The following is an 18071-nucleotide window of genomic DNA, read 5'->3' on the forward strand; positions in this document are numbered from 1 at the left end:
CAACCTTTTCCATTAAGGAATTTTTCCTAATATGCTATGTGAACAGAGTGCAACTTGAGGCTGTTTCCTTTTGTCATGTCGCTTGTAACTGGGGAGAAGAGGCCGACCCCCACCTGGCTCCCCTCTCCTGTCAGAGGAGGAGCTGTAGACAGCGATAAGGCTTCCTTTGAGCCTCCTTTTCTCCAGGCTCAACACTCCCCGCTTCTGCAGCCGCTCCTCACAGGACTTGTGCTCCAGACCCTTCCCCAGCTCCACCGCCCTTCTCTGGATGCGATCGAGCATCTCCACGTCTTGCAGTGAGAGTCCCAGAACAGCATTGGAGTGGAGGTGCAGCCCCCGAGTGCCAATGATGAGCAGTGTCACTGCCCTGCACTCAGCCCCTCAGTACCTCAATAAGCTGCCTACCGGATCTGGATAGCACGCTTTTACATGTAAAAGTGACACTCATGGGATTTTGAAAAAATTTATTTAAGTAAAATGTATATATGTATTGACTAGAAAGTGTGAACATCTGGTGGGTGGTAGTTATTAGTTCAAAGTGGTATCATTTTAGGAAGCAGACTGTGTTTGCTTAGTCAAACAAACATAGAAAAAGCCTTCATGCCAGCGTGGGCAGGTTTGAGGGGTAGGGAAGGAGAGGAAGATAGCTGCAAAGAAAAGCCTACAGAAATGAAAAAGGAAGGCACACTCCAAATGCATTTCTTTTGAGGTTAGCAAATAAATGACTACCTTAAATGCTGATTGTGTTCAAACTTTTAAAACAATCTGTTTTCTTCCGTATTTTAATCATCCTCTCCTTCCTCATCTTCCTCTTCCTCAGCTTCGGCTAAGGCTTCTTCCTGTGCAACCTTGAAAGCCATTTCCTCTTCCACAGTGGGGTCTACTGTCTCAGTGATTTCTGGCCCACTGGGGAATTCTGCTTGTGCTGGCGGGGGCAGTGCAGGAGTGTGACTTTCTGGACTGTATTTGTGACCCCAGCCAAAGTAGATGTTCTCAAATTTCCTGGGAAAGAGAAGTGAAAGTCACACATTCATCCCCTGACAAAATATTAGCAGAGACACTGTCAGGCATCCTTACTCTGCTGCGCAAGAAGTCACTGTGGTGCAGATATCCTATAGCAGAAGAATTTTAAACATGGTACCTCTTTTTAACTGCTCTAATGGTTATCAATACATCTGTTTAAAATGCTGAAGTGTCACTGCACTGCACTGCAGTACAGTGTAGTGGAATGACTATGTAGTGGAAATAAACATGGAGGTAATAACCACGTATAGTGGAAACAAATTAACATTAGAACTACAGAATATAGCTAGTTTTGTAAAATGTCCCACAGACACAAGAATATGTTTTAAATCAAGGACTGTGCTCAAATACTAACTCAGCATTTACATCCATTAACTTCATGCTAGCCTTTCCAATGATTATTTGTTTTCACTCCTAAATACATATTTACTGTTGCTGTGCACATTTAAGTGGCCTTAATAATAAAGTAACTCTGCCTGCATTAGAGAGGCACCTGTGTGTAGCATATACAGTCAGTGCTGTAACCTTGTCAGGTGGACTCTCACCTGCCAGAAGCAAAGGCATAAGCTCCAGGCCATCGGTTAGACTGCAGGATCGCAATAGAATATTGCGGGATCAGGTTTGTAGAAGCCTGAGCTGTCCAAGCAGGGATGTCTTTCATGCCTGGAGACAGTCAAACACACATTGTCTATGAAAAGATGGACTTGATGAGCATCTAAAAAAGTATTTTAGAGTGAGCTAAAAGACTTGCACAGAATTCAAGCAAGGTTTATATTAAGTTGCACAACAGAAGAGCCAGAGGTCAGAAACAGTACGTGTAGGCACTGTTTTCAAACAGGTTGTTTGCATGTATCGGTAGGTAGCACAGGAATGCTGGTAGACCCCCCACATACAGAAAAAATTCAGTAGCACTCACCCCTGGTTCTTTTGTCAAGGACTTTTAATCACTTATGGATAAATTCTATAGCTATATTTCATCTTGATTGAAGAACAGAGTAGGAAAATAATAAAATATTGATGTAATCTAATATTCAGGCTCCCTTATTCCCATGATTTGCTGCAGTGATATGCTAAGAGATCTAAATTCTTATACAACTAATGTATATCAGTGCATGTGTGTATATATTAACCATTATATTTATTTACACATACACAGACACTTATCTTTTTTCCTAAAAAGAAGATATAAAAATAGCTGAAAGTATTTGAAGTTTTGAATTTGCAATAACATGACAAGTCTAAGTTATTTTTTCCTTTTAATCTCAATAAGATGTTTACCTAGTAAACCTGATTATTTCAGTTTTAATGTCAATACTATTAACCATTTTGCTTTTGATTGATTTTCTAAAATAATGTGTTTACCCTACAGAAGCAAGGTATATTCCTCCAAGAAGTGTCAGCGTTCTGTAACTTCAAGTATTTACTGCTAAATGACAATCTTCCTAGTGACTCTCTATCAAAAACTTCATATTCCATGAAGAATACCTTCATCTTCAGAGATTACAGTAAGAAGGGGTGGTCCTCTTTCTTCCTGTTGCTCTTCTCCCTCCTCCTCTTCCTCCTCTTCATCTTCTTCTTCATTTTCCTCTGATTTTTGAGAAGGATTAATCCAAGCACAGCGACCCTATAATTGATGTTTAAAAGTAATAAATACATGTAACAATCATTGAAAGAATACAAATTAAAACTAGTTAAAACAATTGGCTCAGACACACAGAGTTAAGTGATGGGGAGAAGAAAAGTACATATCCCATAACTGATATGCTATTAACAGAATATTGTATTCTCTTGGCAGAATGTTCCCCTCACTCCTTCCCTCATTCATTCCTGCTTACTGTTTGAGAATAACCTTATACCTCTGTAATCAGCCTTTTGTAATTTTGTATTCTTCAGTTCCTGGCCAGTTTGGATTAACAGTTACTGCAAACTATGGGCTTACCCCTTCTTCTTAAAATCTGCTTTTTGTTTGGTTACGAGTCTGAGAAACATAACAGAATGCTCTTAAGATTCTAATGCATATAAATTTTATTTCTTACAACTATTGTTTGGCTGGTAGTCACTTTAAACCTTATTTCCTATCATTTGCTGTTATTTTACAATAGCATCCTTGAATTGGTAAGACTGGCCATCAAACCATCCAGCAATGAAAACCTAACTAGTAATACCTCTTTCTAGCACTCGTCTGATAGAACATGCTTTTAAGTTTCTTTCATTTGAATGCTTAAAAGCAGAAAGTATAAAACAAAAAATTAAACACAAGAAAACACCAAGTAAGTTCCATTTGGCATACAAACATAAGCTATCTGCTTTTTAGCATCCTACCCAAGAAAAGAGATTTTTAAACACTTTTGTCAAATAAGGATCTCAAAGCAGAAAACCTAATACAGAAGACTGCAAGAAATGATTGTTATCTATCAGGGCCTAGCTCCATACTGTTATTTAAAGACAGGTTTCAATCAATAGTTTTCAAAGAACACATCACTGGAAAAAGTACTAAACCTAGAACTTTCATAAATACATATATGTATCTGGTATATGTAAATACATGCAATATATTTACATATTATATTCCATATAAAATAAATGTTTTATGTGTAAGATATTTTGGTATTATACACAATATAAAATATATTTTCTATATAAAAATCTTTCCATCCAATATCATTTCTCGTGAATAGTTTGCATGTGCAGGTGAGGAGTGTCATCCACATTCTGTAATATATATATACATAATATATATATATTATATAATACATATATACACATATATAATACATATACATATATGTATATATATATACACACATATATTATATATATATATATATATATAATACATATATAATACAAGCACTGCAGCGTGAGTGGTATCCAAGGTCCATGGGAGCTATGCTGGCACACACCTGATTTAGAATGCCCTTGACATGGTGTGCCCACATTGTGAGGGACTCTACCATTTCAACCACAGGAGGAGGCTCAAACTCAGGATTTTCTTCATATGTATCTGCTCCTTCTTCTTCTTCTTCCTCCTCTGCAAACTGGTAAAATCCAGTGGGAGAGACATGGGTTCCTGCTGAGATTCGAGCTATCTGTGCGCGCAGGTAATTGGCCTCATTTCCAGGAAAAGGAGGAAAGGTCACAACAGGAGCGTCCAGCCGACCAGTGAAGAACTTCTTGATTTTCCTGGCACAGACAATCTGGGCTGGTGTCACTGGAGGCAACTTCATCCAGGGTTTGCCTGGCTCATTACAGACAAAGTAGACATATTTATTAGTCCCAGTCCCATTTGCTTCTTTTGGGATCTCAGGTGGGGGTTTATAGGTGGACTTTGGTGGTTCAGCTTCTTTTTCTTTCTGTTCTTCTTCTTCTTCACCCTCACCCAACTCTTTCTCTCCTTCCGCAATAGTTTCCTCTCCTTCCTCTTCTATTTCTTCCTCCTCTTCCCCTTCCCGTAACTGTACTTCAGCTATAATATAGTTCATTTCCAGGCCCAAAATTTTGCCCCAGAAGCGACAGGTCTGGATTGGCTGAACATTAATTAGATTTTTAAGGGCAAGGAATATGTAATAGGATTCATCTTTGTTCAAGCCAATTCCAGCCTGTTCAAAATAAAAGGCTGTTTCCATCACATTTGGTAGAGAGGGCTGTCCCTAGGAAAGAAGATTCAGAGTTAGATCTAAAGAACAGGATAATTATCTCTTTTAAAAATTGAACATGTTATCTATTGGACATTATACTTCATTTCCTGTAGTGCCACTCATTATCTCAAAGTGCTTTGCAGACTGTCCTAGGTTGCAATGCAAGATGCAATCAAAAGTAAGCATTCTATTACCATCTGTTAAAACCAGGTGGGGCAGTGTTCTTTATCTCTTCCATGACCCATCCTCCCTCCAGGGGGATCTCTTCTGTTAATGGGCCATTGAGTCTCACTGCATGACTGATAAAATTACATCATCCCATTGTGAGATGCTCCACCCAGGGGGAGGAGCCAAACATTCCTACCTGGATATAATCCGAGACTCAGAACACCACAGGCAGCCTTTCTCCACTGGATTCCCAGAAGACCAGACTGTTCTACATCACCACCAGACCTTCAGAAGAAAACTGCACCATTCTATGGGATCATTGCTTCAACAGAACCACATCTGTCACTCCAGGAGGTCTGCAGCCACCACTTAGAGTGCTACCAACACCCTGACCAACAGGGTGTCAGGTTGTATTCTGTCAGTGTTTCTTGTACTATTGCATTTTATTTTCATTTTCCTATTAAGTTGTAGTTTTTTTCTTTATTTATACATACTAGTAAAGAATTTAGTTATTCCTGCTCCCTTATCTTTGCCTAAGAAACCTTCATTTCAAAATGATAATAATTCAGAGGGAGGGGGTTTACATTTTCCATTTCAAGGGAGGCTCCTGCCTTCCTTAGCAGACACCTGTCTTTTCAAACCAAGACACAGACATTCATTCACTATTATTTTTACTATCATTTAGAAAAATTGAAAATCTTTTAGTGGTGAAGAAGAGAACACAGATGAACTGCAGCTCTTAGAACACAGGAGTTCAAAATTCAACTCCTAATTACTGCAAAATAAGGAAAGTCAGCATACTTACACAAGATCTACAAGGGATTCAGTGCTAGGGCATGTCAGCTAAGAGGCCTTGATGCCAAACAGTGACACTGTTGCCCCTTGTGTTGTAGATAATAGAGATGTTATATATTCTGGCACCAGACTAACAACACTTCGCTGGGGTGAATGTTGCTTGGCATACAGCTCCTTGCAGTTTTTAAAATATTGCCCCCTGCTCTTATCAAAGTCCACTGTAAGACTCCATCTGGCTTCAGTGGAAGCAGAACAAGGCCAATAATTAAATATTTCCAGCTGCTCTACCACCCTCATTTAATGGGGGGTAGGTGATCATACAACACAGAGTTATCAGAAGTTGGATATGACAGGGGGAGGAATTTGGAAGAATGAGTGCTAGTTTCATATGGAATTTCTTTCAATCTGGCAGGTTTCTTATATCAAAGGAAGACTGATGGGAGTATGAAAAATTCAGAATTCCTTTCTGAAATTTTTGTCCTACATTTTTGTCCATTTTCAGCATCCTATACTGTTAATGTAAGATACACAAGAGGCTATAGAAAATATGAAGGATTATCTCTTCTGTGGTTGGTATTTGTAGTCTGTGATGGCAATTCATTTGAATATACTGGTGAACTTCATATGAAAATCAACATCTTGTTGAATGATTTTCCTTGGCTGTTAGAATTCTCATTTATATTCTTGTATTTATCATTATAAGATGAGAATGATTCTGCATATAAGCAACTGAATAGTGAAAAATCCTGCTTTAAGAAGTGTCTTTTCAATTGTATTAGTTCTTCATTAAAACCGTATTTTGTTTCAGTTGGAGAAGGACAGACTGGAACCAACCAGGAACTGGAAGAATCACAAAATTCTGCATTCTGCTATTTTACAGTAGCAGCTGTGCACAATATTGTCTAACTGGCATCAAGAATTATGGTCACTTTAGGTAAAGAAACATCCCTTTTATACAAAGAAAATAAACTTGGATGCAATATTCTGTGCTGAACTGGCATATGGGAGATATTATAAACCTTACTTTCTGTTCATCATCTCTAGAAGATCCCTGGTTATAAAGGCTCAGGATATTAGATTTACTACAGGAAAAAATCACAACTAAGTAACCAGATGGGTTTTTTTCTTCAGAACTAGATATGGGACGAGCTCAGCTGTGAAGAGGATACATGGTGCTGTGACTGCACTTACTTGTATGGTCAGGAGGGGCAGTCCCACAGAAGAAACCACAACTTCCTCCCTTTCCCCTTTTTCTTCCCACCATCCACCCCCCCTCCCTTCCCTGGTATGTTTGGTACCTGTTTCACTCCGATAAAAACTCACCATCTCTTCTTCTACTTCTTCATGTTCTTCTTCTCCACCTTCCTTGACGAACAAAGCTTTACACTTTTCTGCAGCTTCAAATGTTGGAGGAATCAGATGTTCGTCTCGGAGAGTGTCCATTTTTTTCCGAAACTGAGCCCACTTCACATCCTTGCTGATATTCTCAATTATGTCTACTGCATTTGTGGGCTGTTCATCCAGGATCTTTGTTAGTATATTAGCAAAATGATCATATCTGTCATATAAATGTAAATATTGTTGGCTTACTATACCAAAGTCTTAGAATATTATTCTAGTAAAAAAAAAAGTAAAGGCTAATCATCTGGATCTTTGGAGAAATCATTGGAATAGTTAGAAGAAAGGAGATCATGGAGCGTTAAGGCAAATTAGAGTTAAAGCTAGTCTGATTAAGAGCATTCCCATCTTCCCTTTCTAATATATACCTCATCTATCTATGAGCTGAATCTGAACTTAAACTTACTCTCAATCATATTAATTCTCTTTTGAACTCTCTATAAAATTCCATTAGGAATTTTGGTTCTGAAATGTGTTGGACACATGCAAGTATCCCTAGTGATGAGATATTGCATGTATAACATCCCATTCTATATGTACCTCCTGTTGTCCTTTTACCTTTCTCTCCACTCATACTTCCTACCCTTTTTGATTGTGATCCTTTTTCAGACTTACAAATTCAGGCCAGATTTTGTGCTGGTCTTCAGTAAATAGGCTTTTGCATTCTTGATTGCCAGCATCTGGGCTTGGGGATCGGGAATCTCATCCTCATATGGGCTGTATCCGGGCTGGTCAAGACCATAGCCCGGTTCGTGTGGCTGGTAAGGGCCATGCCCACGTTCATAGGCATCCTGTGGGTCGGCACTTTGTGGTTCCTCCGAAGGGTCTAATCCCAGTGACTCGTCCATGCTGTGCCTTGTCCCCGGTGCCTGGAGAGCCTTGTCTCTGGCTGATGTTTAGCTGTGGCACCTGCAGGGGCTCAGCGGCTGGCGCTGCCGGCCGTGGATGGCCGAGGTGTTGAACTGCCCTCTGTGACCGACACCGTGCTTGTCCTGCTGCACCCGTGTGGCCGACACTTCTCCTTTGGTCCTGTGCTCGCTGGGGGTGCCGCTGCGGCTGAGAGACGCTTTTCCTCGGTCCTCGTGGCTGCTCGGACTCTCGCCTTATCCCCTGGGTATTCCGAGGGAGCCGGTCCCGGTTCCGACGCCTGAGGCTGATGAGGGTCCCAGAGGGCGGCTGCCCGGGGCCCCGCTGGGGCGGGTGAGCAGCGCGGGGGCTGTGACCGGCCCACAGGCGGGCTCGCTCCTGCCCTGCCCGCGGGCCGGCCTGGGGCAGGGGCTCGCTGGGGGCCCGGCCTGGGGCGGGGGCTCGCTGGGGGCCCGGCCTGGGGCGGGGGCTCGCTGGGGGCCCGGCCTGGGGCGGGGGCTCGCTGGGGGCCCGGCCTGGGGCGGGGGCTCGCTGGGGGCCCGGCTGGGGCGGGGACACCGCGCAGCCCCTGAGCAACAACGGCGGCGGCGGGCGGGGCGTCGCCGGGGGAACGCGGGCGCGGGGAGGGAGGACAGCCCCAGTGACCCGCCCCAGCTGCCACTCCCCTTTCCAGTGGGGCTTTTAAGCCCCTCTTTATTACTTTCAGTGGCACTTATGGGGTGATAGTAAAAGGAAGGTGGTTGAGGTTGAGTTGTACGGGGGTCCTGAGCAATGTGCTCTAGTGATTGGCGTCATTGCTTATGGTATCAGGTGAGAAATAGGTGATGTCTAATGTCCCTTCCAACCCAAACCAGTCCTGTGAAACCATCAAATTATTTTAATACTTTTCCTTGAATGTTTGTGGTATGAGTCTTTCAGCCGTCTGCTGAGAGCAAAAGAATGGGTCTTCAAAAGTTTAATCTTATTTTAAAAGGTAGTTAATTTATCTTCTTTGCTTTCATATGTGTTTTAGTGGTGATATGCTGTTCATAAAGTTCAAAGGTTTTTCTTTTAAGAGAAAAAAAATACTGTAAAATCTGGTATTTGCTTAAAAAGTTTCTATTCATGGATCCAAGGGGAAGAAAACCCAGTTATAAGTTGAGTTGGAATGAAGATACCTGTATAGAAAGTAGTTTTGTCATGCAGTGCAATCAGTGTTAATAAGAGAATTATAGAATCTGATGAGTTAGAAGGGACCCATGAAGATCACTTAGTCCAACTCTTGGCCCTGCACAGGACACCCCACGAGTCATACCATGTGCCCCAGAGCACTGTCCAAATGCTTTGCAAACTCAGACACATTTGGTGCTGTGACCACTTCCCCGGAGAGCTAGTTCCAGTGTCCAAGCACCCTCTGGGTGGAAGATATTTTCTTGATATCTGACCTAAACCTTCCCTGACTCAGGTTCATGCTGTTTCCTCGAGTACTATCACAGGTTGAGAAAGTGAAGAATTAGGGAGACAGGTGGTCTTAATTCACTTTCTTTTGCAACACTATTCAAACACCACGTTGTTTAAAGATTTGGTTGTCTTTCCCATTATCCTAGTCTGATTTCATTGGTAAAGGATTTAGTCTATTTCTCCAGGGCAAGTATGCTTTGCCTGTGACAGTAATAGATGAATGAGTTTCCCGCTCACCTGTTGTGTTTTTCTTCCCCCCTCTGGTTCAAAGGAGGGAGTGATAGAAAACCAACTTTGGTGGGTGCCTGGCATCTGGCCAGAGCGAAACCAGTACAGTGCTGTAAAAATCTCAGTAAAATGCCCTATTAAAGTTATAAGTTGTGTTAAATAATGTAGTTCAATACCTTAACTGTAAAATATACTTCTCTGTCGCTGATGGATTAGCTAATCTAACTTTTAAAAAGTGTGGTTTATTCTGGATATTTATTAGAAGCAACCACAAAAAAGTTATTAAATGGCTATGGCTAACTTCTGTCGCATTCCAAGATAGTAAATGCTGGAAGTCTCATTAAGGCATCTTTAATCCATTGTGAAGGAGCAGCAGAACATACTTTCCCACATCCTTAACAGGTGGAACATTTATATCAAGAACTAATACGTTTCTGCATTGTGTTCCTATGATTCCAACAAGTAAGACATTTTCATAAAAAAAGTTAGCTCTGCTGAGTTTCTACTTGTGGAGGGATTTTTATTGATCTTTACAAGGGATGTGCCCAGGTTCATTTTGCAGAACTTACCCATTGACTGCAGAGGGCGATACAGTACTTGCAAATTACTTGTGGCTTCCCTTTTATTTGATTTCCATATCTCATATTTGGAGAGAAAACTTGTTTAGTAATTCACTTCTATTAAGACTGTATGAACTAAGTTACCTTTCCGTTTGTGTGTTGAGTGAAGTAGCTGCTCAAGAAAGGGCAAGTGCTTTGTCTTTTCAATTTTATTCAGCAAAGAAAGAAAACTGAGGGCCCCTATATTGTGGTTGTTTAAGTTAGAACACATGTAAAATATGCAAGGGCTCAGTAAAAATAATACATCATTGCAGAAGGATGTTTCACCAAGGTGCTATGATGGTCTTTTGTTGATACCAAAAAGTAGGAAATGGATATGTGCAATATTCCAGAATAATCATTCTCTGATCATTGTCAGTAGTATGGGTTAATTAGCTGAACAGTAACTAAAGTATTAATGTTTTTCCTTTCCAAAGGAGGTTTATATTTTCTCTGCTGTGACCAGGTAGGTATTATCTCTTATCCTGTGGAATCAATTCTGCTTTTCAGTACTTTTTTTTTTATTTTTAAACTGAACCTGTTACTGGCTTTGAGATGGAGATCCAAAGATGGTATAAAATGTTGCAGATAGAACTGGACATCTGTTGCATTTCTATACAGCTTCATTTGTGAATTTTGAACATGTGAATTTTGCACTGAGAAGGGAATGACAGGCAACATAAAGAAAGCTTCGCTTTTCAGCTGATAATCCTTCTGTGTTCTATTGATTTCTTTGCAAACAAGTGTTGAATTGGAAAGCCCAGATTCAGGTCCCAACTGTGTTTTCCTAGATGAATGCCTTCATCTCCACATCAGTAAGTAGCACCTGTAACTAATGAGGTGAAGCTGATCTCTCCTGCATAGCTGGCAAGGCAAATTTTACTTAATTCCAGCCTATACAGTAGGAAGCAGCTGCTGTTGCTCTCTGCTCAGAGCTTGTTCCATCAAGTAGTTGCAGGTGTGCTGGCAGCTCTTTTAAGAGGAGGGTGTAATTAGTAGGTTCTTGTTGGATTTTCTATGGCATTGGTTTTAAATGACATGCTGTGGTCAAGACTCTAGATCCTGAGGGTCTGAAGATGATCTTTAGCTTTTTCTTTACACTGTGTTCATGGATTAAATACTTATGCTTGCTCTGACTGTTTCCAAATGACTTCCAGAGGAAAGGTACTTGAAAAGCATGGATTTTGTGTTGCTACCTTTCTTAATTCTTGTTGAAAGATAATGAACTATGTTACTACTTTTTAATCCCTTTTTCATAAATACATTCAGTTTAGAAGCCAGTGAAATTTGTTTCTCCTGCAGTTCCAAAAATGCAATTTATATGCTTGGTTAAACATACTGTAAGTGTTTTTAGTTGTGTAATGGAGTTTCCACTTTTATCCATTTTTTAAACCCATAGAGGATAAAAATGTGTTTCTGCATCACTTTCAGGATATAGTTTTCTATCTGGTCAAAGTTCTTTGTATGTCACTTCTGATAGAAATTTCCTGCTAAATATCTAAGGAAGTTCTTGTACCTATAAAAGTAAATATTATTACCTGAATCTTAACTGTTTATTGTGCAGACAGGAAGCAATACTCATAAAAGTTCTCCTTAAAATATGGCAGACTTTTTTCTGTTGGTTCCAAAGTTTTCACTGGGTTGTTACTGTATGTATGTATCTTTCATCTCCCATAGGGAGACTTATTCCTCTTCTTTGGGCTATATGCTGAAGTCAAACTGTATTCCTCAGGTGGTCATAGACATTAGATTAGCACTGGCAGTCTGAGATGCTTTTCTACATGAGGCAATATTATTGGAAAGCTGAGAGACCATCATCCTTCTTCAGGGGACTGATAGGAAATGCATTTGGTGCTCTGAAGGAAATAATAATTTTTGGAGATCTAGTGCTGGCTTTTGCTCTTATTGAAGTCAGCAGGAGCTTTGCTACTGACTTCTGTGAAAGTGAGATTAGGTCCTTTGTCATTTCATTTTCATGTTTTGACATAGGTGAGGATATATGCTGGGACACAAACTGGTTTTAATTCTGGCTTTTGGTAGAGAGTTTCTGTGGCTAATGCAGAATGTGACTTTGCATGCTCATGTGAGAATTCTGTATTTTACATTCCCTGAGTTCAGAAAATCACCATGAGTTACAGGTAATGGTACAGTGGCAGCAGCATAGGCATGGACCCGTAATGTTTCAAAGGGGAAAACATTATTTTATCACCTGGTAATCTGAGTTCTAAAGCTTTGTTGTAAACTAAGCTTTTGTTCAAACTATGTTATTACAGTGACGTGTGAGGACTTTTGTTAGGAGAAGTGCAAGAAATTGATAGTTAGAACTGACAGTTTTTTAGGCTCTGAGATGTAATGTCTTTGTGTATGTGATTTCTGTTTCTGAAGGTGAAGTTATTTCTTTGGCTTTGGTCACTGTGTAACTGGCTAAAAATTGCACTGGACAGCATTAGTGCTTTCTGGGTGCTGAATCTCTAATTTATAATAATTTTCATTGATGTTGATGTATTATTTCTGACCTGCTAGTACTAGATTAAAAGAGTGGATTTTGATACTTAAGAGGGGAAAGCTGAATTTTCTGGAAAAGAGGGTATAGCAGTTGTGCATCTTTTAAGTAAATGCTGAGTTTAGCCACTGCCTGCTGAGGTGGTTTGTGCTGATGCTCAGAACCATCCATTTCCTACAAGTCTCTTAGATCACAGCTGCACATTTTGGAGTTGTGTGACAGTTTCTGGGGTGGGAAGAAAGGCAGAGTGACTCTTGCTAGCATGTTACAGATGTGGTACAGGATTTAAGTGGGCCTGTTTTGGATCCACATAGCACCAGCTCAGCTTCTGCTATGTGGTTTTGTCAGCTGGTATGCAGAGAAATCTGAATGTCTTGGTGGGATGGGGTCTTCCCTCAGAAGTTCTGACTATGCATAATAAATAGTGTGTTGCAGCACTATTCTCATCAAAGATCCTGTGGTTCATGATGAAGACACTCGATTTGTTCCTCAGAGTAGTAGAGATCCTGGTGATTGTTGTGTTGCAACAGTGCAAACGGGTCGATGGGAGCTAAAGATCTTTGCTGCACTAGTGTGGTGGAATTAGCTTCAAATACCCTCCTCTGCATTGGCTGCTTGAAGGTTTGTAAAACCTTACCAGGCTTGTTTTTTCCTTGCTGTGCATGTAAATTTCTCCTTTTTGGGGGGGTTGGGTTAGGGGAGGGGAGGTTTTGTTTGCCTTGGAAATTCTTGGGGATTTTGTTTCAGTGAAGAGTCAATTGAGTAACAGTTAAAATGGAGCAATGATTTATTGTCATTACTAGAAGGGAGGTTCACTTTTTGCTTGGCAGGTCTGGAACTTTTGCTGCATTTCTGAGTCATCTTTTATATTTATTAGATACTGCATTCAATTTACAATTATTACATAGAAAGGTTTTATTCTTTCATGAAGCTGAGCAAGGGCAAATACTTAAAGATGATTAAAAATTTCAGTCTTTATTTGGGTTTTTGTAGCTGTGTGTGTCACAGTACTCTCATTTTAGAGAGGATGGATTCTTTCATCTTCCCCTCTATTACAGTAAGCCCTCTAGTCCACAGCAGCAATGTAAAAAAGGGTATTCAGCAGTATTTTACCAAAGCTATCTAAAACATGCAGAAATAGAGAACCAGTTCTGACCCTTTCCCCTTTCAAATACTTATGAGGTAGATAGAACCATATTCTTTGCTATTTTTCAAATAATTATAAAATAAATATTCTAAAATCAAAATCCTTCAGACATGTAGATGGAATTCTTTCCATTAGAAACTGGAAATGGCTACGGGGTTTTGTGGAACTTAGGGATATAAAGAAGAGGTTTAAGTGTTTCACTAGCATTAGTCATACATGTAAGTAAAACCTAATTCTTTACAGGAGGAGCTTGTCATGTTAGACTTCATGAATATGAAATTCTACTCAAAAATCCATTTTTATATTGCAGTCCTGTCATGAAATTCATGCTACTGAATATGACTTTTAAAAAATTCAAGTTTTCAGGCCATGTTGTTTTTCAACAACACCCAATCAAATTGTCCTATATTATGGTGTTTTGACTGCGTGATATGTAATAATGGACATGTTTGAGGATAGCAGTATACTCAAAATAGTGCGTTTAAATTGTATCCACCAAGTTAATGATGCAATTGCACTTTTAATTGGAAATGATACTCAAAGTGTAATGGGGAAGTAAGCCTATAAAGTTCACTTTGATTTCCAATAAAGAGAAATCCATCTCTATCCTTGAGCTTTCATGACATGCTGTTAGATCATTTTATCTGGAAATAATTTCTAGAAGTTCAAACATTCTTTCATTTTAAATTTGATGTCTATGATCAGTATCCATTGTTGCAGACAATTTTGTCCCATTTTCTTTTTTCCAAACTTGTAGAACTTCCTGTAAACAATCTTCTCCTCGTAAAAACATACTCACTTAAAAACAGATTTTTTACTTCTGTCTTCCTTTTTATTATGTTGAATAGAGCTTTTATTTTCAGTTAGTTGTTTAGTCACTGTGTCCTTTTTCTCCTCTATGAAAAGCACAAGATAAGCAAAGCAAAAATCTGCATGAGTATTCAAAATACTATATTTAGGGGAAGTAAGCAGGAGTATCTATGAAGTGTCTCAGATGTTTCTCCTTAATTTATATTAACAATTATGCAATGCCTTGACTTTCCATCCTGTTTTACATGTATATAAGTTTTCCTTAGAAAATATAGTGTCAATTTAGATAGTATAACAGATTCTCTTAGTCTGTTTTTCTTGCAAAATATTTATAGAACCATTCTAAACAGTATCTTGCTCACCTACATTTGAAACTTGTTTCCATCTATGCTCTGCTGATGAAAAACCAGCTTCTTTTGCTGTCAGTGTTAATAGGTGTCCAAAGCATTAATATTAAACCATGGTTTTTTTGCATTCCTTTGTCAAAATATGAAAAAGTATTGTTTCTAGGTAAGAAAATGTAAGAGCATCTGAAGATGTGCCCTTAAGTATATAAAACCTTGGGGCTATAACTTTTCACTTATAACTGTCTGGAGTGCTCTTTGATGCTTGGAGTTAATATGCATGGGGTAAAATTTTTGGAATTTAAAAAGACTTAACCAAACTTTGCTCAATGCATGAATTGTCAAGTGAATGATTGGGAAATTCTGACATCATATGCTATAAATTATGCATCTCTTCAGGCTTTTGTCACCTTTCTTGTAATGGAAAGGGGTCACGATTATCTGTTTATGACTCCAAATTTATTCATTTTCTACAGAAGGAGAAGGCAACTTTCTGCCTTATTCTTTGTTGTACAAAGAAATGAGTAGGGCTTGTTTTCTGAAGAACAGGTGCTGGGGCACAAACCCTTTATATTTGCCTGGAGAGATCTCACTAGGGGAGAGACCTGAATTCAACTCCCTTCAGGCTAAGACTCAAACTGTATTCGTCTCATCTGAGTAAGGGAACTGGCTCTGTCTGTGGGAACTTGAGTAGGCTACAAAATTGCTTTCCCTAGCTTAATATTCAAAGTTTTTCTTTTCATCTTTTATAAAACAAAACCGTGACCTTGGACTACAGGTGTGAGTAAATTCTTATGAGAATCTAGTACAGTCAGTGAAAAGATGAAAACAATGAGTGCTAATACTTCACAGCCAACAGTGGTTTTCCAGGATACAGTCATAACTGTAAAGAGAACAAACATGGGGAGCAAAAAGTCCAGGCATTAAAATAATTCACAATAGAGCTTATACTTCTCTGTAAGGAATTTAGGTCCAAGTATGATCTATTAGTCCTACAGTGATTTACTTTCTGAAGTGACCATGATTCCATTCAGAGGGCCAAACTGCTTTGTAGAGTTTCTTAGTTGTCTCAGAGAGAGAGTTATGGCTCCAAATCTTGTCTGAAAGTAATCTGTATTATGGTTTTTTCATTTATGATATTTCACAGAAGGACATACTAAACCCATGCATTAAAAAAAAAACCCTAATTTTTTGCACAGATATAAATGTGAAGCAATTAGTATAATGCTTCTTGTTTAAAAGAAGAAAGCCAAGACGTTTACTTACAAAGTGGCGTATTTACAGGTGAAAATAAATTATAACAGGAAAACTTGCAGCAGTCTTAACATGCCTGCTCCTTGTGTTGCATTTCCACTCTTCTTGACAACTCATGGTAATTGATGCTTTAAGCTGAGAGTATTATTGATAAATATTACTGGGTGTTGTGAGGTACTGCTTTACCTGCTGCTTTGAGACAAGCATCAAAACCTTTTTGAATAGGTTTAGACACTTTATTTGTATTCAAAAGAATATCATAGCTATGGAATTCTGAATTAACAGGTTTAATTATGCACCATGTGACTCTGAATTAATTTACCCAGTGCCTGAAGACACAGTGTATTAATATTCTTCTTTCTGTTGAGATTAAATTAGAATCTAGTTGGTTTCATTGCCAGGTTTGTGAATGCTCTACATGTTTTTAAGAGGCACTTCTTCAGCCTGAAATCTTAGAGACTCAAAGCGTCTTTTAACGTGTAATCCAGAGTTTGAAATTTATTTGAATGAAGTATAGATTTTGTATTGATTTCCATATGATTATTAATTGAACAATTCTTGCCAAGTTGTCTTGATCAGCCTTTCACTCTGTGTTTATTAAATAATTATGTGATCAGAAAGTTAATCTTTGATAACTAAGCAGTAATAAAACTGGATTATTTTGACATGATGCTTAAAAAAAAATCAGGTCCAGTTTTAAATTGTATAGTTCATGTTGCCTCTCCTCCATTTGCTTAATATTGAAGTACAATATTAAAATCAAAATGCAAAAATGAGGGGGGAAAAGGCTTCTAAATATAAGTATTAGTACTTTGAATTTTACATCTCTTAATCCTAATATTTTTACACGTTTCTGGCTGTATTATGTGAAACACAGAGATCCAAATCTAATAAAAATCAAGACACGGTAATAGCAAAAATTGCCATGTTTCTTATTTCTGGGAAACTGTAGTTTCTGGAATTCTGATTTCTTCCAGAAGTTGTATTTCTTTCCCAAGCCTTACCTTCTCTCATTTTTAGTTGTGGTCTGAGGCATTTCTTGAAAGCTGCCTCTGTTGACCTAATTGTATCTTTCCATGCAGCTGATATGGTGTTCATTTCCTCTAAGTATGTGTTATAAATTAATTTACCACAATTATCTTCCATTCCACCTTTTCTTCCTGACTGTGGATCTTGCCCTTAGTGAGTCTGAGAGCTCGTAACTTAGGGTCTATGAGCTCCATTCACCTGGGGTGCATGGGGAGAGGAATGGAAGTTAATTATTAATTTCCTGCTAGGGAGAACTCAGTTACTATGTTGCAGAGTTTGTCCTCTCTCATCTTTTCCTTGAGTTAAGTGCAGTAAGGTCACAAATTACCTTCTGCCCTGATTTGAGATTTTCTGTCTGGTGTTAGCAGAAAAACCATTCAGAGAGCTTGCCTCTTTTAATTTGAGTTTAGTTATACAGAAGTTACTGCCTGAATTATGGGGAAAAGAGAAGAGGATTTTTAATCAAAAGAACACTAAATGTGCCACTCTTTGAAGATACTGCATTTAAATAAACCTCATTTGGAACTGAAATTAATTTTTATGTTTTATTTTGGACAAAGACAGAAAGAGGAAGAGAAATGGTCATAATAATTTCCAAATGGATACAATTGTAATTAGAAAGCTACTTTCAACAGGTTTGAATCAGAACAGCTCTGTTGCAATCCATAAAACTGCATCCCTTTGGCAGATGAAAATCTCTTCTGTTATCTGTGATATTCTTAATACTATCTTGCTGGTTTTTCCCTTCCAACTTTCTCTACCTCTTTTAATTCCAAAGTGAAGGATCAGGAGTGTTTTTAGATGAACAGATAAGATTATCAAGGTGAT

At 38.9% G+C, this 18071-nt stretch overlaps 1 protein-coding gene across 1 annotated transcript; it reads right to left on the reverse strand.

The window, feature by feature from the left end:
- Positions 1 to 537: 537 nt before the first annotated feature.
- On the reverse strand, positions 538 to 8194 carry LOC131578946 (radial spoke head protein 4 homolog A-like). Its single transcript, XM_058838284.1, has 6 exons — positions 7638 to 8194; positions 6948 to 7182; positions 3927 to 4673; positions 2509 to 2647; positions 1569 to 1686; positions 538 to 1002 (listed from the first exon to the last, which is right to left on the reverse strand). Exons 1-6 carry the CDS (start codon positions 7868 to 7870, stop codon positions 783 to 785), a joined length of 1692 nt encoding a protein of 563 aa, XP_058694267.1. The 5' UTR covers positions 7871 to 8194; the 3' UTR covers positions 538 to 782.
- Positions 8195 to 18071: the final 9877 nt, after the last annotated feature.

Source organism: Poecile atricapillus, chromosome 4 (genome assembly GCF_030490865.1).
Source record: "Poecile atricapillus isolate bPoeAtr1 chromosome 4, bPoeAtr1.hap1, whole genome shotgun sequence".
Lineage (NCBI taxonomy): Eukaryota > Metazoa > Chordata > Aves > Passeriformes > Paridae > Poecile > Poecile atricapillus.